The sequence below is a fragment of the Perca fluviatilis genome, chromosome 15, assembly GCF_010015445.1.
Source record: "Perca fluviatilis chromosome 15, GENO_Pfluv_1.0, whole genome shotgun sequence".
Classification (NCBI taxonomy): Eukaryota; Metazoa; Chordata; class Actinopteri; order Perciformes; family Percidae; genus Perca; species Perca fluviatilis.
This window is the reverse complement of record NC_053126.1, coordinates 38,373,008-38,400,161: the sequence shown is the minus strand read 5'-3', so window position 1 is coordinate 38,400,161 and position 27,154 is coordinate 38,373,008. Positions and strand designations below refer to the sequence as shown.

The 27,154-nt window shown below is 40.8% G+C and overlaps 2 protein-coding genes and 4 long non-coding RNA genes across 9 annotated transcripts; 4 read left to right on the top strand and 2 right to left on the bottom strand.

Moving 5' to 3' along the window:
• Positions 1–476: 476 nt before the first annotated feature.
• Positions 477–819, bottom strand: LOC120575407. Its single transcript, XR_005641982.1, has 3 exons — positions 758–819; positions 611–685; positions 477–521 (listed from the first exon to the last, which is right to left on the bottom strand). It is a non-coding gene; the product is annotated as an uncharacterized LOC120575407 (long non-coding RNA).
• Positions 820–7,605: 6,786 nt separating this feature from the next.
• Positions 7,606–8,905, top strand: LOC120575406. The gene is made up of 3 exons (XR_005641981.1): positions 7,606–7,645; positions 7,839–7,907; positions 8,483–8,905. It is a non-coding gene; the product is annotated as an uncharacterized LOC120575406 (long non-coding RNA).
• Positions 8,906–14,474: 5,569 nt separating this feature from the next.
• Positions 14,475–17,491, top strand: LOC120575337. The gene is made up of 10 exons (XM_039826055.1): positions 14,475–14,997; positions 15,094–15,166; positions 15,423–15,561; positions 15,685–15,898; positions 16,125–16,200; positions 16,355–16,620; positions 16,841–16,882; positions 16,998–17,036; positions 17,202–17,273; positions 17,465–17,491. The coding sequence occupies exons 1-10, from the start codon at positions 14,977–14,979 to the stop codon at positions 17,489–17,491; spliced, it is 969 nt and encodes a 322-aa protein (XP_039681989.1). The 5' UTR covers positions 14,475–14,976.
• A 459-nt stretch (positions 17,492–17,950) lies between these two features.
• On the top strand, positions 17,951–19,012 carry LOC120575404. Its single transcript, XR_005641979.1, has 4 exons — positions 17,951–18,071; positions 18,178–18,284; positions 18,604–18,748; positions 18,976–19,012. It is a non-coding gene; the product is annotated as an uncharacterized LOC120575404 (long non-coding RNA).
• On the top strand, positions 19,008–19,833 carry LOC120575405. The gene is made up of 2 exons (XR_005641980.1): positions 19,008–19,103; positions 19,332–19,833. It is a non-coding gene; the product is annotated as an uncharacterized LOC120575405 (long non-coding RNA).
• Positions 19,834–19,837: 4 nt separating this feature from the next.
• On the bottom strand, positions 19,838–26,909 carry LOC120575391. Of its 4 annotated transcripts, XM_039826174.1 has the most exons (10): positions 25,191–26,579; positions 24,215–24,394; positions 23,633–24,158; positions 22,361–23,034; positions 22,152–22,197; positions 21,775–21,866; positions 21,400–21,510; positions 21,169–21,272; positions 20,455–20,627; positions 19,838–20,064 (listed from the first exon to the last, which is right to left on the bottom strand). In XM_039826174.1, exons 3-10 carry the CDS (start codon positions 23,657–23,659, stop codon positions 19,882–19,884), a joined length of 1,410 nt encoding a protein of 469 aa, XP_039682108.1. In that variant the 5' UTR covers positions 23,660–24,158; positions 24,215–24,394; positions 25,191–26,579; the 3' UTR covers positions 19,838–19,881. The 4 variants fall into 4 exon arrangements, with proteins under 4 accessions (XP_039682108.1, XP_039682112.1, XP_039682111.1 ...); XM_039826178.1 differs by lacking the exons at positions 24,215–24,394; positions 25,191–26,579 and adding an exon at positions 26,890–26,909 and having other exon boundaries at positions 23,633–24,214; XM_039826177.1 differs by lacking the exon at positions 25,191–26,579 and adding an exon at positions 24,578–24,591 and having other exon boundaries at positions 23,633–24,394.
• Between the last annotated feature and the right edge of the window lie 245 nt (positions 26,910–27,154).

Here is a 27,154-nt window from a genome sequence, read left to right as displayed (position 1 = left end):
AGGGGAACGTTCTCTAAAGGTTGCAACGTTCGGGGAACGTTCGATATAACCAAAAACGAACGTTCCCAGAACATTCAACCAACTTTCCATAATAACCAAAACACAACCAAAACCTAACCAAACCTAACCTTCAGGGAACGTTCGCGCAACCAAAAACGAACGTTCCCAGAACGTTCTGGGAACCAAAAATTGTTAGCTGGGTACGTACCGTATTATTGAATTTTGGAATATTGGCTTGTTTGTTTGTTTTAACAGGATTATTTCACAACACTTTGCTTACCATTCGAAGGACCCGCCCAAGGAGATAGACCAGTCACTGCAATTTCATTAAATGCATGCTTGTGAAATGCAGTTTTAACACTTAATATTCTTTTTTTGTAATTTCAATATGTGTGTATTTTACTTACTCTGCACAAGGGTGTTTGTGAAGGACGCAAGAGACCCTGGAGACCCTGGAGACTCTGGGCTTCCCGGCCCACCTTGTTTTGGGCCTAAAAACATGTCTTGCGAGTAGAGCTCATCTAGTGATCCAAAAAAAGGGAGACTCCATCAGCAAAGGTATGAGTACAGAAAAACAGCAGAACATTTAAGGGTTTCGTTTATGCCTTACCTGGAGTCTCTGAATCACTCTCATGGTTCACTACTGTTTTAGTGTTGTACTGTTGTACTGTCTTCCGGTTGTTGTCTATCATTTAGAATTTTTTAGTTAATAGAAGTCGTTTAGAATTAAATGGTAGTTTCCCCCGTAGAATTGTACATTCTGGAGGAATTGGGAGGGTTTTGGTTGGGGCTGGCTCTGTTCCTTTTTTCTTTTTTTTTTGGGACATTTCATCTGCAAAGTTAAGAAAAATTAGCTTGTTAACATCAAGAACAGTAGATCTGATAAAGTGGGTCTTCAAGGGTGATTTTGAGGTGGTTAGGTCAGAGCGGTCATGGTTCTAGAGGGAAGGGGCAGCAATGGATACTTACCGTCGGAGGACTCTCTATTGTAGCGAATCGGCCTTTTGGTGTTTCTTTTTTTTTTTTTTGCTTATTTCTGCCTCACTTTCTATGTTTGAGGTGAAAGTGGCCTCTTTCGCCTTCTCAGCCGCCCTGCTGTATGAATCTTAAGGGACAAAATGGGGAAATCTTTCATGCAGTTTAGTAGCCTAATATGTTAAGTACAATATGTTTTGCCTCCATATAACCAGGTTTGCAATTCTTCAGCCTTAACACATGACTGATGTCTACCATTAGTTGTTTTTATGTATTTTTTTATATATTTATTTTACCTGTCCTAAGCCATATTTTTTTAAGAGGGAATTTCCTCCACCTCTCTTTGTCCGGCAGGACAGCCTTCATAACCTTTCTTGTGACCTCCTTGTGGGTCCAGTACGAAAATATTCCCTGAAAAGTAAAACATAAGTAAACATGTATTGCAGAAAACACATAATTCTTATCTAGGCATTAACATTAAAAGTACCTTTTTTTCCCTCTCAACCCAGGTGCTGGGAACAGCAGCCATTGCGCCGTCCAGGAATTCTACAACCGTATATTTTTTATCAGTCATTTCTACAAAGGAAAGGAAGGAAAGGTAAGCATGATAAAGTAGAGTGTTATATTGCGTTGTTGAGCATGCATGGCCCGTTCAATTGAAAGTCCACTCACCACGTCAAGGTACAGGCAGACATAAACTATACATTACACAAGGACATAGAAATGGCAGGGTTATTGACTGTTTCAGGTTAAATTCAGCATTAGGTTGGGTTAGATTGAACAAAACGATGTGAAAGAACATTACCGACAATGACACTGTCCTGTACACTGTCCTGTGACTCCATGACTGTCCTGCATACTGTCCTGTGACTCCATGACTGTCCTGTATACTGTCCTGTGACTCCATGACTGTCCTGTACACTGTCCTGTGACTCCATGACTGTCCTCTACACTGTTGTTTGACTCCATGACTGTCCTGTACACTGCTCTGTGACTCCATGACTGTCCTGTACACTGCTCTGTGACTCCATGACTGTCCTGTACACTGTCCTGTGACTACATGACTGTCCTGCATACTGTCCTGTGACTACATGACTGTCCTGTATACTGTCCTGTGACTCCATGACTGTCCTGTACACTGCTCTGTGACTCCATGACTGTCCTGTACACTGCTCTGTGACTCCATGACTGTCCTGTACACTGTCCTGTGACTCCATGACTGTCCTCTACACTGTTGTTTGACTCCATGACTGTCCTGTATACTGTGCTGTGATTCCATGACTGTCCTGTACACTGCTCTGTGACTCCATGACTGTCCTGTACACTGTCCTGTGACTCCATGACTGTCCTCTACACTGTTGTTTGACTCCATGACTGTCCTGTACACTGTTGTTTGACTCCATGACTGTCCTGTATACTGTGCTGTGATTCCATGACTGTCCTGTACACTGTCCTTTGACTCCAATACACTGTCCTGTGACTCCATGACTGTCCTGTACACTGCTCTGTGACTCCAATACACTGTCCTGTACACTGTCCTGTGACTCCATGACTGTCCTGCATACTGTCCTGTGACTACATGACTGTCCTGTACACTGTCCTGTGACTCCATGACTGTCCTGTATACTGTAGTTTGACTCCATGACTGTCCTGTACACTGTCCTGTGACTCCATGACTGTCCTGTACACTGCTCTGTGACTCCATGACTGTCCTGTACACTGTCCTGTGACTCCATGACTGTCCTCTACACTGTTGTTTGACTCCATGACTGTCCTGTATACTGTGCTGTGATTCCATGACTGTCCTGTACACTGTCCTTTGACTCCAATACACTGTCCTGTGACTCCATGACTGTCCTGTACACTGCTCTGTGACTCCAATACACTGTCCTGTACACTGTCCTGTGACTCCATGACTGTCCTGCATACTGTCCTGTGACTACATGACTGTCCTGTACACTGTCCTGTGACTCCATGACTGTCCTGTATACTGTAGTTTGACTCCATGACTGTCCTGTACACTGTCCTGTGACTCCATGACTGTCCTGTACATTGTCCTGTGACTCCATGACTGTCCTGTACACTGTCCTTTGACTCCAATACACTGTCCTGTGACTCCATGACTGTCCTGTACACTGCTCTGTGACTCCATGACTGTCCTGTACACTGTCCTTTGACTCCATGACTGTCCTGTACACTGTCCTGTGACTCCATGACTGTCCTGTACACTGTCGTTTGACTCCATGACTGTCCTGTATACTGTCCTGTGATTCCATGACTGTCCTGTACACTGCTCTGTGACTCCATGACTGTCCTGTACACTGTCCTTTGACTCCAATACACTGTCCTGTGACTCCATGACTGTCCTGTACACTGCTCTGTGACTCCAATACACTGTCCTGTACACTGTCCTTTGACTCTATGACGGTCCTGTACACTGCTCTGTGATTCCCTGTACACTGTCCTGTGAGAACATAAACACTCCTTGTGACAGTCCTCTTCATTGCTGGGGCCGTTTCCACTCAGCAACAGTTTCAGCTGTTATGTTAAGTTGCATGGAGGACTTCCATGAAGACAATCTCGTCTCTGTTTTCCACCATTATTGCTCTCTTGGTGCAGTTGGCTTCTGGAACAATCATTATTGAACAGCGCTTTGAGTGCACCTTGAAACACCCAATAATGCGGGAGTCACAAGGACTCAAAAACAAGGGAAGAGGTGATTCATATACCCGACACATTAACAATGGACTTCCAGAATCATCTTTGTTGTCTGTTTCTTCGATCACCTCGTAGCATTTGCCGTCGACAACAAAGCTGTTGTTTGGTCGTGACACTTTACTTTTCTCTGGCAGTATGATGTTTCTTTGGTGTTGCTTCATCTCTTTGAGCCTCTTTGCTACCTGGACAAGTGGCTGTTTTCCCGATCTCACAAGCTGTTTTATTCTTTGCATGTAATTCTCAAACACAAATGCACTGCAAGCATCCAGACATCCAAATCTTCTTGCTTCTGCAGCGACATGCACAAGAGAGTGTACATTGTACACCATGAAATGCTTCCCATAAAGGTCCTTGACTTGATCAACAAAATAAGCCATCAGCTCCTCAGCATACTTGTTGTGCTCCTGTTGGTGTGAGCTAAGGAGGAGACTCAGGGCTATGCTGAACTGCATGAAGTGATCATACAGCTCATCCTTTAGTATGCCCTTCAGCACCACCTTCCCTGTGTACACTGCAAATTGGCGTAGCTCTGTGGCTTTCCATCTGTCAATATCCTCCAGCTTTCGAGGTTTTCTGGCAAAGCAACTGGGCATTGACTTCCTCAATGACAACAACCTCTCGCTTACCTCATTTATTTGACCAGCTGACATGCGTGTCCTCTGCGGTCCCTTTATCCAGACTTGTAGGAGTTTCTTCATGACTCCTAAGCAGACTTGGTGCATGTAATCGATGGGAAACTGCTCAACCATGTCTACTGGGAGCCTCATCAGTGGTGTTGGTGGAATGTCCTCGTTGCGTTGGCGGTCCTCCATCCAGCGTCGGAACTTGTCATCTGTTCTTAGGCTGAGATCATACACTTCTGGGAATGTCATCCTTCCTTCCCATACACCTCTCTGATCACACTTGTCACAGCCATGATAACCTGTGTATTGTTTGATGCATTTGACAAAAGCTCGAGCAGGTGCATCACAGACAATACAGCGAATTTTCACTCTAATGGCTCCATTGTTGAGACCATCTCTCAGTAGGTCCTGAAGATCATCTACCATTTCCTCCAGGAACTCAAGCGAATTTGGTTTAGAGGAGCCTAGGACCACAGGAAACACAGTTTGTGGTTGTAGGTGAATACAGCAAAGGACTGGCCACATTGTTGTCTTGCTGCTCTTGAAAAGTGGCAAGCCATCCACATTCAAAGAGATTTCTATTTCTTCTAACACTTCAGTAACTTCTCTGTGGTAAAGCTGCAGCTGTTCTGTGAGTGTGTCCTTGAAATCAAAATGTATGTATTGCATGCCCGATTTTGTATTGACTTCAATGTGTCTTGGAGTTTGCATCAGAGTACGAGCAGTTGAAGGCAATTCGGGATGGCCATGTATTTTTAAACCCTTCAGAAGGTCATCCAAGGCAGTGTGGGAGATCTGGTGTTTTGAGGCCCACCCCTGAAGAAAATCCTTAATTGAATGAGGATTGTCCTCCACTTCAGACTCTTCTGAGGTGGTACTTGCCTCCTCTTCTGTAGCGTCAAAGTCAGAGGCCAGAGAAGCAACTGCACCCACCTGTTCCTCACTGTCCTCTTCCGTCTCTTCTGAGTTGCTTCTCTCCCCTTGTTCTGTAACCTCTAAGTCAGAAACAACATTGTCTTGTTCCTGCTCCATTGCTGCTCCATTGTCTTGTTCCTCCTCTTCCATTTCTTCACTTTGTTGTTGGTTGACAGTCAGCAGTGTCCTTTGAGCAAACTTCCATCGGCGAGTGTACTGCTGTCTTTGCAACCTGTCCATTCTTGAACGGTCTAAACAAGTAAGGAAAATAAATAAATAGAGAGAAACAAAACCATATTGACACAAGTATTGGGACGCTTATAAGTAAACCCATTCAAAGTTTATTATTGATTTATTGAGAGTGGAGTTAAGGGATATATGTATGTTGTTCGGCTCTCGCCCAGTCCAAAATAAATAAATAATTTCATAGAACCTAATTGTTATATCAGTATCTATATATTTTTATCTGAGTGGTTAAATACAGGAAAATATAGCTTTAAATGAATATATTAACAACAGTTCTGTGTGTATGAGCACAACTTTATTTATTTTTTTCCATGGTAAGGATGACATCTACATGGAATTGCCCATATGCCTCCCATAAAAGTGTGTCCGTCTGTTTCTCATTCAATAGGTCTTAGTCTAAAAAAGGAACCTAGTTTAAGAGCTTGACATTCCCCCACGAAGCAGTCTAAGTGATGTGTATCCGGATGTTGATGTTCATCATTTTCTGTTTATATTGTGTTGCGTGGTACGCATGTGCTACGCCGTGAGCGATATATATATTTTTTTTATTCAACAATAGTAACAACCATACTTGGCCTGGTACAATAAATGAAATGTCTTCACAGACAACAGACAAGCACCTTACATAAGAGAGAAGAAAGAACACATAAACAAAGAAACAAACAAAGTACACTAGGGGTTTTCAGAAAGTTTCACATCCTCTATCAAAGTAGATAAGCTTAAGGCGTTCTTTTTCTTCATTAACTTCAGAGATAAAAAGTAATGACACAATTCTTTATGAAAAACATTAAAGTTTGGAAGTGTTTTCAGAAATCTATTCTTGTGTATAAATAATTTCCCAAGAATAATGAATGTGTTAACTGCTAAGTCGTGCGCTTCATTTTTCATAAACATTCCAAAAATTATATTTTCCTTTGTAAATACAGGCAAATCTTCAAATTTAGGAAATAACCAGTAATGCAAATCCTCCCAGAAGGTATAAGCAAATTTACATTCATAAAACAGATGTTCTGTTGTTTCAATCTGATCAGCACAAAACGAGCACCGTGAGCGATATTACGAATCCCACTATGGCCACGCCAGGACCCGCCCTTCAATTGGAGTCACACACTACTATTGGCTAGGCGTCCATGCTTACATGTACAGGTCCTATCCCCTGACCAATCCCCTAACCTTAACCACTCGAGGTGAAATGCCAAACCCCAACCAATCGAGCTGCTTCGTAGGGCGGGTCTTGGCGTGACCATAGTGAGATTCTTATATGACTGTCTATGCGTGAGACACGTAGAAAACGGTACTGATTGTGATCACTGGAGCTCTAAAAAGTAGGTATAATTGCATGCATCTAATCTTTACTTGATTGGTACTTTTATCCCGAAATACATTATTGTGTTTTGTTATACGGCTTTGTGGATGACCCGCCGTCACCGTTTCAGGAGAGTGAGAAGCTAGCTGCTAACGTTAGCTAGTATTTACATTACGACATGACGTTACGATAGCGGTCTTCGCTAATGTAGCGTCAAACCATTTCATTGACGTTACGGGGAAATAAGTGGGCTTAGCTAGCTAGCTACATGATTCGGTCATTGAATAAGTGGTGCTGGTAAGTTGTATAACTAAATATAAAAAGGAAATGGATCGTAAATAACGTTAGATAGCAGCCGAGCTAACCGTTGACCATAGATATATGACCATTGACACATTAGCTAGCTAGCATAGCTCTCATAGGATTTGACGTAACTAGCAGCTAACGTTAGCGGCAAATCGTTAGGATGCAATTGAAGTTGGTTTATGATAAACTCCCCTCGCAAATGTAACGTAATAACTTACCGGTGGTGGCGACAGCGGCCTCTAGTGGCGATGTTATTTAAAATCTATTTATTTATATATATATATATAGCAGTCGACAGCAGAATTCAATTTACTTCAGTAAGTAGCAGTTACTTCAGTTAGTGGCAGTTAGTTAAGTATATAATTGTCGCGAGCTTCCAGAATTTAGAATGTCTTTTCAAATCAGAGAAACCTTGACATGGCGTTCGATCTGTTTTGTTGGGTACCTTGGGGGGGCCTATTCTAGGAGGAGGAGGAGGAGGAGCAGCAGGAGAAAAGAGGAGGAGGAGGAGGAGCAGCAGCAGGAGGAGGAGAGAGGAAGAGCAGGAAACAGACAGGTAGAGGGGCAGTGTGCAGGGCTGGGTAGGCATTTCAATATTAGGCATATCAATCAATCAGATATTTACATATAGGATAAAATGCCAATAGTTCCACATACTAGATAATAACTTGACTGAAGCACAGATTGAATTAGAAAATGTTTTATTCTTAGTCATATTTATAACTGATGTTCTCCTCATGCATATGTAGCTGCACAATCAGTAAGCAGAGGCAGGGTCCATCACAGGGGAAGCTGAGCCAGGGAGCCAAGCTGAGAAAGTAAGGACAAACACACACACACACACACACACACACACACACAAATCTCTATTTTATGGGACTGCATTGTAGTTTTTGAGTATATGAGTGCGAGTATTTGTAACTATTTGATCACTCCAACAGACACATGACATGCTGGTAGTTAGCTGTATACTGTGACTTATGTGTTGGAGATTAGGTTTTGCTGACCTGGTTGTGTTCAGTGCAGCGGTGACTTGCTTAGACAACCTGAGGAGGCAGGTGTCATCCTAAAGTTTCTTGAAGGTCTTCAGCGTAATCTGCTTCTCTTTATACCATAAAAAAACTATTAGAATTAAAATAACTGCAAAAAATCCTTCTGCTCGTGCACCAAGGGCACTCGCATAAAAGGCCTCTCCATCTTAAAGTCCCGGGCTGAATTTCAGTCCCAGTACGGCCCTGGTTTGGCCCATATCTGTGAAACAAAATTAGTGGAAATGAGTGTGTGTGGGGTGTGGTAACCAGTTCATGACATGGAAATCTTTGTTCAATAACGGTACATGGAAAAAGGACATTGGTGAAATGGTAAATGTGTGTATGATCTGTTTTCTTCACAGGCCCTTCAGCACCACCTTCCCTGTGTACACTGCAAATTGGCGTAGCTCTGTGGCTTTCCATCTGTCGATATCCTCCAGCTTTCGAGGTTTTCTGGCAAAGCAACTGGGCATTGACTTCCTCAATGACAACAACCTCTCGCTTACCTCATTTATTTGACCAGCTGACATGCATGTCGTCTGCGGTCCCTTTATCCAGACTTGTAGGAGTTTCTTCATGACTCCTAAGCAGACTGGTCATTATATACATACACTTCTCTGATCACACTTGTCACAGCCATGATAACCTGTGTATTGTTTGATGCACTTCAATAACTTCTGTGGGGTAAAGCTGCAGCTGTTCTGTGAGTGTGTCCTTGAAATCAAAATGTATGTATTGCTGTAATGCTGTCTGACGGTTCCAGCGGCATCAGGCCAGCACAGAACATGCAGGTGAATGGTTCCAGTAATCCTACTGCTCCCAATAAGTGACAAAATAACACCAACATGTTCCTATTTACATGTTGTGATTTGTAGAGTCACAGCGTGTACAAAGAACAAGGTCACATGACACGCAGCCATCGTCTAACCGTAAACAAACCGGGAACTATATTCTCAGGTGGAAGAATATAGTACTTGGGCGGAGTGATTTGCTTTGCAGCAAGCCTGTTTGAGAATATAGTTCCCAGTTTGATACGGTTAGAAGACGGCTGTGTCTCATGTTATGTTGTTTTTTGTACACTCTGTGACTCTATAAATCACAACATGTAAATGGAAATGTTGGTATTATTTTGTCACAATTGGTAGTAGGCACAATTACTGGACTGGCTATTAGAAAGCCTGTCCAGACAGAGCCTAACAGCGATGACGGAGATACAGAAATAAAATTAAACTAATACATTTAAAAAATCCTTTTGTAAACCTAACATGTGTCTGTCTCTATTCTTGTTTTCATAGTAGAATGAAGCACACAGAGAAGCAGTCACCATCAGCTAGTCTGTATTACAGCTTTTTTCTTTCCTCCCCACAATTGATTTAGCTTCTTCAGAGTATAAATTGATCCCATGTAGCTATACACCATGCTTAGATGGTTAAAACATGTTATTTTTGTTACATGACCATTTACATCTGTGTACTTTTGGGTCAGATATCAAGAAGTGAAAACATACTCTTAAAGATTATACTTGTTACTGCAAATCATTGCAGTAACAATATCAGTCTTCCTGTGTGCAGAATTGCAGAAATGTGTTTATAGCTTTAATTGACAACGAAACAAGTGCATATCAGGCAGACTGCATGCCGCAGCGCATGAGCGCTCAGAGCGCAACGATGGAAGATGTTAAAAAGAAGTTGGCCTCAGGAGATTTTAAAACCACCGAAAATGAAGGAAAGTCTACTGTGTGGAAGTATTTCCACATAGTTGTCTAGGCATATGTTAATTTTATTTCAATTATATGATTGGGCCTCTTGTATGCGCCTGTGTTAACGTGCGCTTGTTGCCCCGTGTGCGCTCACTGTGCTGATGCGCTCATCTGTTGACATTTCCGAGTGCCTTACAGTTGCTTATTAATAAAAGCGGGCTTTCCACACAAACAAACGTAGCCTACATGTGTCAGTATGAGAAAAAATGAGATTTTAACGGTGTCGGGCCGGGTCGGGCTCGAACATAAATTTCTTGATGCCTGTCGGGCTCGGGCCGGGTTCGGTCACGGTTCTGTCGGACGCGGGCCGGGCTCGGACAGAAAAATTCTGCCCGATCCCACCCCTATAAGGGACCCTTTATTATGTAAGGGATAATGTAGAGTGAGGCGGTTGTTATAGCGAATACAACCCTGACAGGGTGATAAGGACCCCGACGCGAAGCGGAGGGGTCTTGAATCAGCCTGAAGGGGTTGTATTCGCTATAACAACCGCCTCACTCTACATTATCCCGCTTATTACATGGCTACTTACCAAATAAATCAATAATTTGACTAATAACTTGACAAAATATTGATTTAAATGGGAGTTTATTGATTTAAATACGATTGTATTGCTTCCACTAGAGAAAATAGTCCGTTCCGTCTCTACGGTTGGAATCCTGCGTCCATAGCAACGTAAAAACTCTGTAATGCAATCCTTCGTCTATTAGCTACTCAACACCACCTTACGGGCTGTGGTAGTAGCCGTATATTTTATGAGGTGCTGCCGTGGTGGACAAATGACCCAGCTGCAGTTTTAATCACTGCAGGAATTGACACATTAGCTGAAGCGTTGTAGTGAGCTAGCGGGCTATCGGCTGCTCTAATTTACAGTAAACTGAACATTTCTGTTGACGGTGAAGTGAGACACGGTGAATGGCTTCTTTGGGAATATTTATGTGGACGTGTATGTCCTTATTCATCTCGTTTCCTTTTTGCAGAGCCGCTGCATGTTGACACACCTGTAAGGTAACGTTAAACAAGTTGCAATGTAGCTAAGCTAACTAATTAGCGTTGTTGTCCCTACGGCTGTTACTGCGTAGCTAGCGATCATAGACGGCAGGGGCGGATCTACCGGGGTGGCATAGGGTGGCAACTGCCACCCTAAAAGAAAGCCTTGCCACCCCTGCTGCCACCCCAGTTAGCAGCAACGAATTACGGTAAAAGTTATGGCCAATTTGACAATTTACGAGCGTGCGTCTCCAATGTCCGACTGCAGTGAATGCAGCATAAGATGACGCCAGAGCGGAGAGAGCCTGTTTTGTTTGGAAAACTGAGTGGCGCGAAGCGAGGGAGCCAGGAGTCGCGATGTATGGAGACACAGGAGAAAACGGATTAACATCTATCAAGAAATGAAATTATAACGAAAGCACAGTGCTAGCATAGTTGCGATGCTGATTTTGAGATGATAAAAATCAGGTTGAAGAACGTTATTTCGCCAACTATACAATGTTACTTAGGGTCTGACATTTGTTCTGTGTAAAGTAGGATACAAAAGCTAATATTGATTCAATGTCTGTCAAGGAAAACATTGTTACTTTGAATCTTACAGAAATGAAGAGGAGAGGTAGCATATTCAGTTTTTGTCTCCAAAGAGAAAGGCGAGAGAAATAGAAAATGAACAAGTGAGCAAGGTAGATGGATAAGATGAGGTGGAAGGAGAGAGAAAAGAGGTGGAAGGAGAGAGAGAAGAGGTGGAAGGAGTGAGAAAAGAGGTGGAAGGAGAGAGAAAAGAGGTGGAAGGAGAGAGAGAAGAGGTGGAAGGAGAGAGAGAAGAGGTGGAAGGAGAGAGAAAAGAGGTGGAAGGAGTGAGAAAAGAGGTGGAAGGAGAGAGAAAAGAGGTGGAAGGAGAGAGAGAAGAGGTGGAAGGAGTGAGAAAAGAGGTGGAAGGAGAGAGAAGAGGTGGAAGGAGAGAAAAAGAGGTGGAAGGAGAAAGAGGTGGAAGGAGTGAGAAAAGAGGTGGAAGGAGAGAGAGAAGAGGTGGAAGGAGTGAGAAAAGAGGTGGAAGGAGTGAGAAAAGAGGTGGAAGGAGAGAGAGAAGAGGTGGAAGGAGTGAGAAAAGAGGTGGAAGGAGTGAGAAAAGAGGTGGAAGGAGAGAGAAAAGAGGTGGAAGGAGAGAGAAAAGGGCAACAGAAACGCGACAGACAGAATACAAGGCCAAGGCGACCAGGGACAGGAGGAGGTGGGAGAAGACCACAGAGAGCATCACCAAGATGATGAGGAGGGAGGAAGCGAGAGACAAGAGAAGGTGCAGGGCTCAGACAGTGAGAGGGAAAGCAGAGTGCCTGGGCCATCACCAACCATCTCCAGTCAAGCTGGTCCACACGGTATGGAAATTGTTGATGCATAGTATACTAAGTTAGATATGAATAAGAACAACAAATGACAAAGCTTAAATATGAATAATTAGGGAAAGTTGTCAGTGTGAAAGTTTGATGAGATGGGGAGATGAGTTTTTATATTTTGTGTAGAATGTATTTTAGATCTATTGCTCAGATTAAATATAAAAAATAAAAAATATATATAAATAAAACAAAAAATAAACAAATGAACCTAAAAATACTCTCCCAGGCTAAAATGTTAGTGTGTGTTAACACAGTTTAATGGTTATAACTAATCAATGACAGTTCCTAATTTTGTGCAAATGCTGCCTGCAACGCTTCCTCTCTGACACAGTCCAAAACAGTTTGCTTCCCCTCTCACACATCTGCCTCTCATCACCTGTGTCTTAACTTAATGCCTTTCCTGTGATAATGCCCCTTACTTCTATCATACTTCTATATCTCCTATTAAGTGAGATCACATTGTACGGTCACTTATTCCTAATATGAACTGTTTCAAATGAAACCTCTAATGCAGGACACTGATTGCATGAGATGAAGTTTGTCTGTATGAGTTTGTAAATGGCAGCCTGTGCCCTTTTGTAGTGTGTACATACTATTTCTCATCAAACTGTGATAACTGATTAAATTCAGTAAATATACGTCTGACATATGTTGCCACCCCTCAAAAATTCCTGCCCCCCTCTCGCCACCCCATAAATATTTTTCTAGATCCGCCCCTGATAGACGGTATAGAAAGATACTAGCGATAGACGCTCATCAGATCTGCTGTCATTGCTTGAATTGGAGGACAGAAGTTGCTCCACGTTTCCCCACTTTTTGCCACAGCTGATAGGCTAAATTATCCGGACTTCTTTCAGCGGATTGATTGATAGCTGTCCTCCAGAGTGAACAGAACTGCGTCCATGGCAACGCTCTGCTTTTGCATGGCAACGGTGTGTTATCCTTAGCAGCGGTCTGTTATCAAGAAATAACAGACCGCATTCTACATTAGAATTCAACCAAGCTATGTAATAAATAACCTTAAGAGAACCTTTAGGGAACGTTCAGAGAAGGTTAGCTGAAGGTAAAAAAAAAATAACCTTAAGAGAACCTTTAGGGAACGTTCCCTAAAGGTTCTTTAAAAGTTCACAAAACTAACCTTTACAGAACCTTTAGGGAACGTTCAGAGAAGGTTAGCTGAAGGTAAAAAAAAATAACCTTAAGAGAACCTTTAGGGAACGTTCCCTAAAGGTTCTTTAAAAGTTCTACAAAACTAACCTTTACAGAACCTTTAGGGAATGTTCAGAGAAGGTTAGCTGAAGGTAAAAAAAAATAACCTTAAGAGAACCTTTAGGGAACGTTCCCTAAAGGTTCTTTAAAAGTTCTACAAAACTAACCTTTACAGAACCTTTAGGGAACGTTCAGAGAAGGTTAGCTGAAGGTAAAAAAAAAATAACCTTAATAGAACCTTTAGGGAACGTTCCCTAAAGGTTCTTTAAAAGTTCAACAAAAACAACTTTAAGAGAACGTTCCCTGAAGGTTGCAAAATATTTTACCTTTAGGGAACGTTCCCTAAAGGTATTACCTTCAGAGAACTTTGGGAAGTTCCCTAGGTTTTGTTTTTCGTTCAAGTTTTGTATATTTAGGGAACGTTCCCTAAAGGTATTACCTTCAGAGAACCTTTAGGGAACGTTCCCTAAAGGGTATGTGTTTGCTGGGTACTCCTTTAGAACCCAACATGACAGAATATAGTCCTATGGCGTTATTTTTTAGTCAAAAGTTATGGAGCGTGTAAGATGCTCACGAGCACATTATGTTATTTCACACGCGCAAAAATGAACCTTCAAGCTGGCATGATAAAAGTACTCGCGCACAAATTCAACAACCGAGAGGTGTACAGGTAGCTGCGAGCGAGCGCCTGGCATACTCTTACTCTGCTTGTACAGTGGAATCCTGCTGCGGCCGGCAGCGGCCTTCTGCTCGCGGAGTGCTGTTTTGCTCGCGGGTGCTGTTTTGCTCGCGCAGTGGATTTCTGCTCGCTCAGCTGATTTCTGCTCCCTCGAGTGTACATGACTTTTGACAATTTGGGGGCGGAAACCAAGGAGGGCACTGACCCCTCTTATGATTGGTCACTTTCACACAGGGACATCCTTGATTGACAGCTCTCATTACAGGAAGCACGGAGTTGGGTTAAGTTCAGGTTAAGTTACCACCGAAGAAGAGTGGGTGAGTTGAGTTTGAATGACTTTTCTAATATACATAAAATGTCTCTGTCTGCACGTTTAAAATGCTGCGCAGATCATAGTAAAATCAATTACCATCGATGTATATATTTGCGAACGATGAAGCCTACGTTTTGTTAAGTAAGTTAACATTACCGTTACATATTTTTGAGCAACAAGTAACGTAAAGCTAGGCTATTCGTTCTGTAGCTAACTCCTTAGCCAACACTTGTGATGATCGACCGACACTCATTTTAAAACTTTTAATCTTTAAAAACTGCATCTTAGACAACTAACGTTATGGCTAACTGAATCATAACATAATTGTTTTCACATGTAAAAGTGCTATTCTTATTGACGCTGATTTAATGCATTTGATTTTGCAGGCTAACATCCAATGCAGTAAAATACTGTTTTGAATGTTGGGTAACTTAGCCACGTTCACATTGTCCCTTATTGTATTTTTGTGTGGATCCAGCTGCTCATCTTGCCGTTTATAGATGTAAGAGAAAATGGCGAACGCAAAAGAGGAGGTGAACTATTTTCTAAAATGTTTATTACGTTAAAGTAGTTCATTTGTGGTGGTGTTTGTTTCAGTTACATTTCTTTATTTCTCCCCATTCCTCTAGGACGATTTGCGCAATATGGCCCTCAATTTGGTGGCCAGGCTGAGAGCTACATTGAATAATCCAACACCAAACAGTATGTATCATGAGTAACTATCTTTACTAGGTTGCATTGCCATCTCTAGACAACATGTGTGGTTTGATTACATTATGTTGATTTCCCTGTATACATATAACAATATATAAATACTGTTTGTGGAACAACTTATTGCATTCGTCATGGAAGTGTAGTGTTGCTGTCATCATCATACAGCTCACCTATTCATTTAGCCTATAACACGACAGAAGTTACATGATGTCAGTGAATTAATTATGTTGAATGAACAATGAAGTTCAGGGACAGTGCAATGCACAGTCAAGCTCAGCCAGGGTATCCAGGCAGGACACATCCCAGGAACCACAATTGCACAATGCGGTGCGTGGACCTGCACAGGCACCTTCAGGGACTGCAGTTCAAAAGAATATGGCCAGGTTTGGATGTTGTTCAAAGGATGCATCTCAGCTGTTTCAACAACAGCCCTCTTTAGTTCCTCACACAGTTGTTTGACTGCTGATTCAAATTAATTTGAATTTCATCTACTCCTCTTTCTACAGGTGTTTCCCTGGACTATTTAAAGATAAGCAGAAGTGTAGGCCTCCTTCGCGATTGTCTAAAAAAAGGTCAGGCACCAAAACAACGCCAATCCAATTCTTTCTTCTGGACAGCCCAACTGAGAGAACCCCCAAACCATCTGATGAGCTAATGCTTTTACAAGCTGGGTTAGGAAGAAGGACTGTAAATGTTCCAGAGGATGCTTGCCATAATGATGTATGTGGTATGACACTTAATGAAGTAAGAACTGAAATTTGCACAAAATATTATAAACCTATACTAAAACAGCATATCCAGTGAAAACATTAGCCCCAATCTTAGCCACCATAACCATATCATTTATTTTTGGAATGCTGCCAATAACTCTAATGAACAGATTTGTCTTGAGCTCATTGATTTGCTAAATATTTGCTAATCTTACTCACACACTTAAAATTCATAGATTACACACATTCTTTCTGAGACGTATCCAAAGATGTCAGAACTGGAGGGTGCCTGGATGCTGCACAAAGCCATGGGTAAAAAGCAAGAGATTGAGTTGACTTTTTTTCTCCAAGCAAAGGAAATTTATTGAATCTTTTTGTTTGTTATAAAGTTGTCATGTTTTAAAAGTATGATCCTTCCAACAAGGGGCAGAAAATAAATATTTGTTTAATATTTGAACTTAAACAGGAGGATCAGGTCAATGGAAACTCAACTTGTTGACACCTGAAGAGGAAGGATACACAGGGGCCAGCCTTGTGAAGAGCTGGGGAGGCAAGGGCTGTCTCTACATTATGCCCATCCAGAACACACTGGACATTTCTCCCCTACCCTTCACAGCTCTGGAGTTCCAGGCCATGCCGAAAGCCCAGTGTGTGTCATGCCAGGAGTATGTGCCTCTGCAGCTCCTCGGTCTCCATGTCAAGACATGTATCCAGTCTAAAGTCAAGGTTGAGGTATGGCTTGCTGATTTGAAACTATAACATTGATGTTCTTTCTCCTTATTTAATATACAGGTTGGTCATTGTGTCATTTCTTAAATTTCACAGCAACTATTGGGTATGGGACCATGTTAGCAGTGTCCCTGTCAGCTTAACCCCAAATTGCTTCTGGCACTGTTGTTTATAACTATTGTTTTTTTGTAAGTCATCAAGTCTTGATATTTAATTTTTATAGACCCACAGTGATGATGACACTATCAACTTGGATGACGAAGTGGTAAGCTATCAATACAAATGAAGAGATCATACATAGCATTTCATATTATTGAGCCATACATTTATAATTTTATTTCAAATATATCTGATGTGAATGACCCAGAAATGTTTTACAGGCATCTGATGATGTGCAGCCATCACATTTGGAGAGTAAGGTGAGCAAATTGCTTCTGTTTCTTCTTAAGATTTAGGTTTTAAGAATTAACCAGTGAAATGTTTTACATGATCTGTTCTCATCAAAGAGCATGTTTACATCTGACCTCTGAAAGAGTACATCTGCATTTTTAATGGATATTTAACACTATTTTTTATTTTCATAGGTTGCTTGTCCATTGTGCAGTCAACTATTTACAAAAGACGACATCCATGTGCATGCAAGTGTCTCGGGAGAGGTAAAAGCTTTTCTAAGTTTCTTGTATCTTACAAAGTTTGATTTTGTATCCTCTATGTTACTCCCTCGCCTTAATTTAGATGGGAATTTTTTTTTTTTTGTTGTTTAACAACAAATAGGGATAGATATTAGTGAACTGACGGTGTGTAGATTTTAATGTATTGTATTTTTTTTGTGTGTTGTCATTTTAAGAGGATGTTTCAAAGGGCTGAACAGTAGCGGGCAAAACAGGCCTCCCCAAAGAATCTCCTCAGGGTCTCCTTCATTGGAGAAAATGGAATAGACCAAGGCGCGCTTCGAAGTAGTTTCCTCACCGGTATGTGTGCCCCACCGAGGTCAACACACATGATGAAAAGCACATTTAAGAGATTATCAATGTGAATAATATCTTATACATATTTAATACATTTGACAAAAGCAGCTCTTTGTTCTTTACAGAAATGGTGTGTGAAGCACGTTTTTTTGAAGGAGATGGGGAAAGGGGGAAAAACCCTAAATACAGTATCTGTGACTACCAGGACAACAGTTTCAAGTATGTGCCACAGTCTGTCATATAAAATATATGACTTTGTATTGTTTAATTAGGTAGTAAAAGTCCACTGCCATTTTGTTCTAAATAGCTTTTGTCTTTGTCACAAAAGGACTTGTGGGGAGTTTGCCGCCACAAGTTTGGTGCAGGGGTCCTGCACCAAACTTCCTTACAAGATGGTGCTACCATTTCTTGTGCCATGGGGAGATGGACAAGGATGTTGGTGTACTCGAAGTCACTGATCAGGATATTAAAAATCTGATGACAGAGGTATTTAAACAGTGTAATGCATACATTTTTCCAAGTCAGGCATATAAAGTTATCAGACAATGTTTGTCTCTTTTTGCAAATATCAAGGTTGTGTCTGTACTTTCAGGTGGAAAATGCAGAAGGTGGAGAAAGGCTGATAGACTTATCAGATGCGATTGTGACATGTGGCTACACTGGGCTAATAAATGTTGACCAAAAAAAGGCCATCACAGAGTAAGTTAACATGAACATAACACATAAATATTTGTCACAAAATGCTTTAGTGTTAAAAATTTAACTCTGAATCAATACAGTATTATTTTCGGTTACACTTTATTTTAAGGTTTCCTTGTTACAGTGCAATTATATATTTAAGTACAGAGTAATATTAAGTAACTACATGTACTTACTATAGGAATAGGGTAGGATTAGGATTTGGTTGAGGGTTAGTTGCATGTAGTTATGCATCATTTACTGTTATTACTACAGTAAGTACATGTAACAAGGACACCATAGAATAAAGTGTAAACCTTATTTTCTTACTGTTTATTAGTGCCATCGCTTTGCATGCACTGGTGAGGCTGATCCCGATCTTGAACCAGCTGCGTGAGGGATTGAGGCTCTACGGATTAGATGAGGTGTTAGCACAGCACACCCAGATGTGACAGCAGCTCTTTGTCCCCGGCCACTTACAGGAAGTCAGTAACGTTGTGAATGAACAATTATTTTATTAGAACAGCCGCTGTTAGAGACACTGATGACTTGCTCTTATGGCATATTCTGCATTTTTACTTTAAGCTGCCTTCAAATGTGTGTTCAAAGAGCTAAACGCTACAGGCCAAAACATAAAACGAATCTTTAATTTAAATCTGCAATCCTTACTGTTTTACCGTGTTTAAGCATTTGATTTGCTTCCTTATTTTAGGTGAATGTAGACTTCCTTTCGCTTGCGCTTATCTCCTGATTTCAGTGAGGAAGGGTCTGTGAGACGGCAGCGAGAGATGCAGATCATCAATTTTCTGCAGGATTTCTTGCAAAAGTTGGAAGACAGAGGTAACACACTGCTTAGCACCTTTTTCTATAATCCTTGTCCATCACTCTTACCATACTATCATACACTTGTTTTCCACCGGTTTCATTTTATTCTATTTTTATTAGTTACTCCCTCTTTAGGTTTATATTCGTATGTGTATTCTGTCAAACCCCCGCCATGTATATGACGAATGCATTTGTACTAACAGAAATGTTGGAAATTACTTATTTGTATTTGTCTCTGAGAAGAAGCAGACAGCCAAGAAGAGGGCAGCCCTGAAGGTCAAAGTCACGTGGCAGCTGTGCACGGAACAAATGGTGGGGGGGAGCGCCTGTCAGTCCGGAGCTTCCTTCAGTGGGTCACAGGTCAGGCACGTGTTCCACTCATCGAATCCAAGAGAGAGGCATTCAAGATAACTGTTAATTTTGATCATGACTGCGACTCCCGCTATGGGGCACATAGCCTTTGTTACCCCATTGTCAATGCTTGTGCTGTTGCCATTACATTTCCTACACGCCACTTAGCCACCTCCCAAGAGTTTGAAAACAACCTAACTGAGGCAATCTGTGGTGGTTACGAGTTCAGCAGACACTAAAGTAGCATTTTAAGGTCCTTGTTACTTGTTTAAGTTACTTGGTAAGTTTGTTACCCTTTTTGCACTTTGTTTCTATTTTCTACTACTGTGTACAAACAAGTGTACAACAAAGTTGTTCTATTGTTAAAAAGAATAAATCTAAAGATTTAACTGTGGTTGTTTTATATTTTATTTACATCACTTTCTGATCACAAAAACAAACATTAAACACCTGACAAAGCCTGAAGCACATATTCATGACATAGGAGGTAAAGGTCTCTAGTGTCAGTGTCTCTATTTTCTTCAATCAGCAGCTGAAGCTCTACTAGCTGCTGTTCTATCACACCATCCACATCTTCTCCATAGTCAGCTGCAACATCCCAGTCAATGTCCGGCTCTTCAATATCCTGACAGTCGAACAAGACAGAAAAATACCGCTATCATTAGTCATCCCATGTTTACAGCATCTAATGTAATCTGTTTATCCCAATTGTTTGGCTTTTCAACATTAGCTGAAGATAAACATTTAGGGTTTGTACTATGCAACAAATTGATTTGATCAGGTGCTTAAATATTCGTATTAGTGTTAAACAGTACAAGTGTACCTAATAAAGAGGTTACTGAGTGCATATGAACTGTATTACCAACATTTGCATCAATTGTGATTGTTTCACCAGCTGAAGATGTGTTACACTGCTTAGAGCCTGGTGGGCCATCTCAAGGTTACATTAACAGCTCATTTTGGATATAAAATTTACTGTAGCAACTTAGTTGTTTTAAAAGGAAAAAAAAACAACCTCAAGATTCTCTGGCTGGTCAATCGGTCGAAGCATCATTCCTGAGTGCCAAATCTGCTCAGGAGTTTTATTCCCTTCTGTTCTCAGTGGGTGGTTGTTCCATCCTTCCACAAAAGCCTCCAGGTCTGCCTTCAGTTTAGGAAGGAATGTCAGGTGGACTGTCAAAAGATCTTCTATAAAGGGACAGGGTAGGAGTATGTTACTTTTCACAGGTGAGCTTTGAAAACATAACATTAATCATTGATTTGCCTTTTCGTAAATACATCTCATTGATTTATGTTTTTTTCCCCAGTATTTAACCATTTCTAAAATTCCACAATGATTTACAGTGATATACGACTAGCCATTAATGTTTATTAAAGTGCTCCAGACATCTGTTAACCAATCCAATTGTGTTGAAATTGACCAATTATAAGGATGCCTGCGCCTTCCTTGTTTTCAACCTCAAGTCATGATGATTATTATTATACCAGGCAAGTTTTTAAGAACAGTTACTTATTTACAATAACGGCCTGGCAGGGGACAAAGACCTCCTGTATGGAATGGTTACTAGGATTAAATAAAATCAACAACAGAAGATGAAGGACAACAACAAACCTTACAAACCATGCACAAATCAAATAATAATAGTACACAGACACAGGAAACATTTAACTGACCAAGACTATAGAAAGTAGATGATAAATAGCACAATATGATGAGACAAACCCTTACCTCTGGAGGACACATCAAGAAGGTGATCCATCTCTAGGCTGTGGAGTGCGTTGTAATATTTTGATATCACACATGTTCTGACATCCCGCCACAAACGTTCAATCCTACGGATTTAGAAATTATTATTCTAACAATCAAGGACATGATAAAATGTTAGTATGTTATGATTTTACACACAAAAGACCTCTTTATTAGCTTGGTAAAAGCATCCAAAATACAAAAAAGAAAAACCTTTGATTATGGACGCTTTTTCCTGACATGAAGTTTCCTCGATCAGTTCCACGGACAGTGAACATAAATCGGGCTATTTCGACATTCTCCACTCCCTGATCACCTCTCACCCTGAAGTGCACACACAGATGACCAGTGTGTTAAAATCTGTCAGTGATGTACAATACACAGAAATAAATTGCTACATTGTGTCAGAATAAACGTGTTCAGCGTGGAGGGCTAAGGCTATGACTGGGAGAGTATAAGGAAGTAGAGTGTAGTGAGGAAACATTTAAAAATATAATCCTTGAGAACCCTGAGTTTACAGTAAATACTTTCTTAAAATATAACATCCATCATGTTTGTGTCTGTACCTTGAAGCCTGTAAAAACTTACCTTGAGGATATTCCATGCCTCTCAGTAGCTTTTTTGAAGGCAGTGAATGCGGTTGATGCACGATTGTTTGTTGCAGCATTCAAGCACATCACCTGTGTTATGAGACATTTTCATAAATGTACATTTACTATTTGTCAATATCTTACATGTACAATTGGATTACACTCTGGTCCCTTTATGCCTCAGGGAATCTGATATTTTAACACTCCTTAATGACTCTTACTACCATGCGGCACCCTATATAATAACTTTTTCTCCCACGTCAACAGGGTAGTATTTCAGCCATCTGAATGCAACATGTAATTATTTGGTGTACATAGCAATTTGCTTACACAGAAGGCCAACACATGAAAAGACCCAATGAAATGAAATCTTACCTTCCTGGAGTAGCCGTCCACTGCACCAAAAAGTACAATGTTGTACCTGATGGGAACAAAATAAAGACCTACATTACCAGTTTCAACCTGGATTTTTATTGTAGAAATGTCATGGCAACATACTTATGCTTTGAGATCTATCAGTGTCTGCATCATTATATTTAACAAAATAAATAAATAATGAATAATCTGTACTGTACAGTACTGACCTGATAAGTTTGTGGTTAGTGTCGACATGCCACAGTGAAAGGGGCCCCCTGACAGAGTAAGTTCTTCGCACAATGCAGCCCAGTCCAGTCAGTCTAGAAAGAATCCCAAGCGAGTCCACTCGATGCATTGATGCAGTAACTCTCCTCCACTGGACGTGGATTCCCATGGACTTTAGCCTCCCTTTGACCATACTATAGCCTGCTGTGGGCATTTCATTTTTGATGCGTTGGACTGCATTATCAAGCTCCTGGTCAGTAGCATTGCTGTAGTTCTGTCTGGCAGAGAGACCAAACTCCCTCATCCGTCTGTTGACTGTACTGGCTGAAACGCACAGTAACTTTGCGATGCAGTCCACAGACAGATTTATCTCCAAAAGCTCAACAAGTCTCTCCTTCTCTAAATTGTACCTGGGACGCCCCATCTCTCCAGCTACAGTTTCAACAGTACTGCTGGTAACTTCAGCATTTTCAATGTGGTCCATGACCAGATGGAGGAAATCTCTTAAGGCCTGTACAATATCTGGGGGGACATTTACATGCCTTGACAGTGCTTCCCAGAGGTACAGCTCCTGCCGACATGCAAATTGTAAGAAGTCCAAGTCAAGAGGCGTTCTTGAAAGCGCTGACTCTAATTTAATGATCAGCCTGGAAGTAATCTCACGTCTGACTATGTCCTGTTGAAGTGGAAAACAACATGAAATTAACACTGTACAATATCCGGGGGGACATTTACATGCCTTGACAGTGCTTCCCAGAGGTACAGGCTCCTGCCGACAAGCAAACTGTAAGAAGTCCAAGTCAAGAGGCGTTCTTGAAAACGCTGTATGTTATAGTAACATACATGGTCACTAGTTCAACTAAAACACTTGCCATGAAAAGTTTGGGAACCACTGGCCATACTTTACGTTTTGTTTTACACATGCAGCACTGACTAAAACGCTAGTTTGCTGAGAGACACCTAACTTTTTTCTTTTTTTTTTCACAAAATTTATTAACATTTTGTCAAATTACAATTTTAACACGTATACGAAATTGAATCAATATTCATATATCTGATCTTAACAAGGTGAAAAAATAAAAAATAAAGAAATAAAATAGAAATAAAAACTTAACGTTAGCCCCTGATGAGTTTGCTAGCTCGCTAGCCTAAAACTTGCTAGTTAAGGTTGATTAGCTTATGTCAGCTACTTACATGTTCCAAACAAATTTCAGATTAAATTGCTATAACACTGTCAAACACACAGCCCCCATCATATCATCAATATCACTTACGCCTACATCTTCAGGTGTCGCCGCCATTCCGTCCACTGTGCAGTGTTAACTGAATGACTGAAGTCCGTCAGATACTTTGACTCCGTGCTTCCTGTAATGAGAGCTGTCAATCAAGGATGTCCCTGTGTGAAAGTGACCAATCATAAGAGGGGTCAGTGCCCTCCTTGGTTTCCGCCCCCAAATTGTCAAAAGTCATGTACACTCGAGGGAGCAGAAATCAGCTGAGCGAGCAGAAATCCACTGCGCGAGCAAAACAGCACCCGCGAGCAAAACAGCACTCCGCGAGCAGAAGGCCGCTGCGCGCGAGCAGGATTCCACTGTACAAGCAGAGTAAGAGTATGCCAGGCGCTCGCTCGCAGCTACCTGTACACCTCTCGGTTGTTGAATTTGTGCGCGAGTACTTTTATCATGCCAGCTTGAAGGTTCATTTTTGCGCGTGTGAAATAACATAATGTGCTCGTGAGCATCTTACACGCTCCATAACTTTTGACTAAAAAATAACGCCATAATAGTCCAACACATCTTACTCCGTAAACGTTAAAACTCCTTTAGAACCCAACATAACAGAATATAGTCCAACACCTCCGTACACGTTAAAACTCCTTTAGAACCCAACATGACAGAATATAGTCCAACACATCTTACTCCGTACACGTTAGTACTCCTTTAGAACCCAACATAACAGAATATAGTCCAACACATCTTACTCCGTACACGTTAAAACTCCTTTAGAACCCAACATAACAGAATATAGTCCAACACCTCCATACACGTTAAAACTCCTTTAGAACCCAACATAACAGAATATAGTCCAACACATCTTACTCCGTACACGTTAAAACTCCTTTAGAACCCAACATGACAGAATATAGTCCAACACATCTTACTCCATTACCGTTAAAACTCCTTAGAGAACCCCCAACATGACAGAATATAGTCCAACACATCTTACTCCGTACCGCGTTAGTACTCCTTTAGAACCCAACATGACAGAATATAGTCCAACACATTTTACTCCATTACGTTAAAGTACTCCTTTAGAACCCAACATAACAGAATATAGTCCAACACATCTTACTCCGTACACGTTAAAACTCCTTTAGAACCCAACATAACAGAATATAGTCCAACACCTCCGTACACGTTAAAACTCCTTTAGAACCCAACATAACAGAATATAGTCCAACACATCTTACTCCGTACACGTTAGTACTCCTTTAGAACCCAACATAACAGAATATAGTCCAACACATCTTACTCCGTACATGTTAAAACTCCTTTAGAACCCAACATAACAGAATATAGTCCAACACATCTTACTCCGTACACGTTAAAACTCCTTTAGAACCCAACATAACAACAGAATATAGTCCAACACATCTTACTCCATTACGTTAGTACTCCTTTAAAAACCCAACATAACAGAATATAGTCCAACACATCTTACTCCGTACACGTTAAAACTCCTTTAGAACCCAACATAACAGAATATAGTCCAACACCTCCGTACACGTTAAAACTCCTTTAGAACCCAACATGACAGAATATAGTCCAACACATCTTACTCCGTACACGTTAGTACTCCTTTAGAACCCAACATAACAGAATATAGTCCAACACATCTTACTCTGTACACGTTAAAACTCCTTTAGAACCCAACATAACAACAGAATATAGTCCAACACATCTTACTCCGTACAAGTTAGTACTCCTTTAGAACCCAACATAACAGAATATAGTCCAACACATCTTACTCCGTACACGTTAAAACTCCTTTAGAACCCAACATAACAGAATATAGTCCAACACCTCCGTACACGTTAAAACTGCTTTAGAACCCAACATGACAGAATATAGTCCAACACATCTTACTCCGTACACGTTAAAACTCCTTTAGAACCCAACATAACAACAGAATATAGTCCAACACATCTTACTCCGTACACGTTAGTACTCCTTTAGAACCCAACATAACAGAATATAGTCCAACACATCTTACTCCGTACATGTTAAAACTCCTTTAGAACCCAACATAACAGAATATAGTCCAACACATCTTACTCTGTACACGTTAAAACTCCTTTAGAACCCAACATAACAACAGAATATAGTCCAACACATCTTACTCCGTACACGTTAATACTCCTTTAGAACCCAACATAACAGAATATAGTCCAACACATCTTACTCCGTACACGTTAAAACTCCTTTAGAACCCAACATAACAGAATATAGTCCAACACATCTTACTCCGTACACGTTAGTACTCCTTTAGAACCCAACATAACAGAATATAGTCCAACACATCTTACTCCGTACACGTTAGTACTCCTTTAGAACCCAACATAACAGAATATAGTCCAACACATCTTACTCCGTACACGTTAAAACTCCTTTAGAAACCAACATAACAACAGAATATAGTCCAACACATCTTACTCCGTACACGTTAAAACTCCTTTAGAACCCAACATGACAACAGAATATAGTCCAACACATCTTACTCCGTACACGTTAGTACTCCTTTAGAACCCAACATGACAACAGAATATAGTCCAACACATCTTCCTCCGTACACGTTAAAACTCCTTTAGAAACCAACATAACAACAGAATATAGTCCAACACATCTTACTCCGTACACGTTAGTACTCCTTTAGAACCCAACATAACAGAATATAGTCCAACACATCTTACTCCGTACACGTTAAAACTCCTTTAGAACCTAACATGACAACAGAATATAGTCCAACACATCTTCCTCCGTACACGTTAAAACTCCTTTAGAAACCAACATAACAACAGAATATAGTCCAAAGCATCTTACTCCGTACACGTTAGTACTCCTTTAGAACCCAACATAACAGAATATAGTCCAACACATCTTACTCCGTACACGTTAAAACTCCTTTAGAACCCAACATAACAACAGAATATAGTCCAACACATCTTACTCCATTTACGTTAATTCTCCTTTAGAAACCAACATAACAACAAATATAGTCCAACACATCTTACTCCGTACGTTAAAGACTCCTTTAGAACCCAACATAACAGAATATAGTCCAACACATCTTACTCCGTACACGTTAAAACTCCTTTAGAACCCAACATAACAGAATATAGTCCAACACATCTTACTCCGTACACGTTAGTACTCCTTTAGAACCCAACATAACAGAATATAGTCCAACACATCTTACTCCGTACACGTTAGTACTCCTTTAGAACCCAACATAACAGAATATAGTCCAACACATCTTACTCCGTACACGTTAGTACTCCTTTAGAACCCAACATAACAGAATATAGTCCAACACGTCTTACTCCATACACGTTTTTTTCAGAGCTGGTTATGACTTTTGGTTTAGAAATGAAGATCTTATGCTGCGTTTACGTCACGTAAGACATTTGGAAAAGGTTTGGCTTTAAACACTGCGGGTTGCTTTACAGTCTGCACCAATAATGCAAAAAAAGTGTCAAAAGCTTTTTAAAAAAGCGACAAAACCTAGAAAAAAGTGTC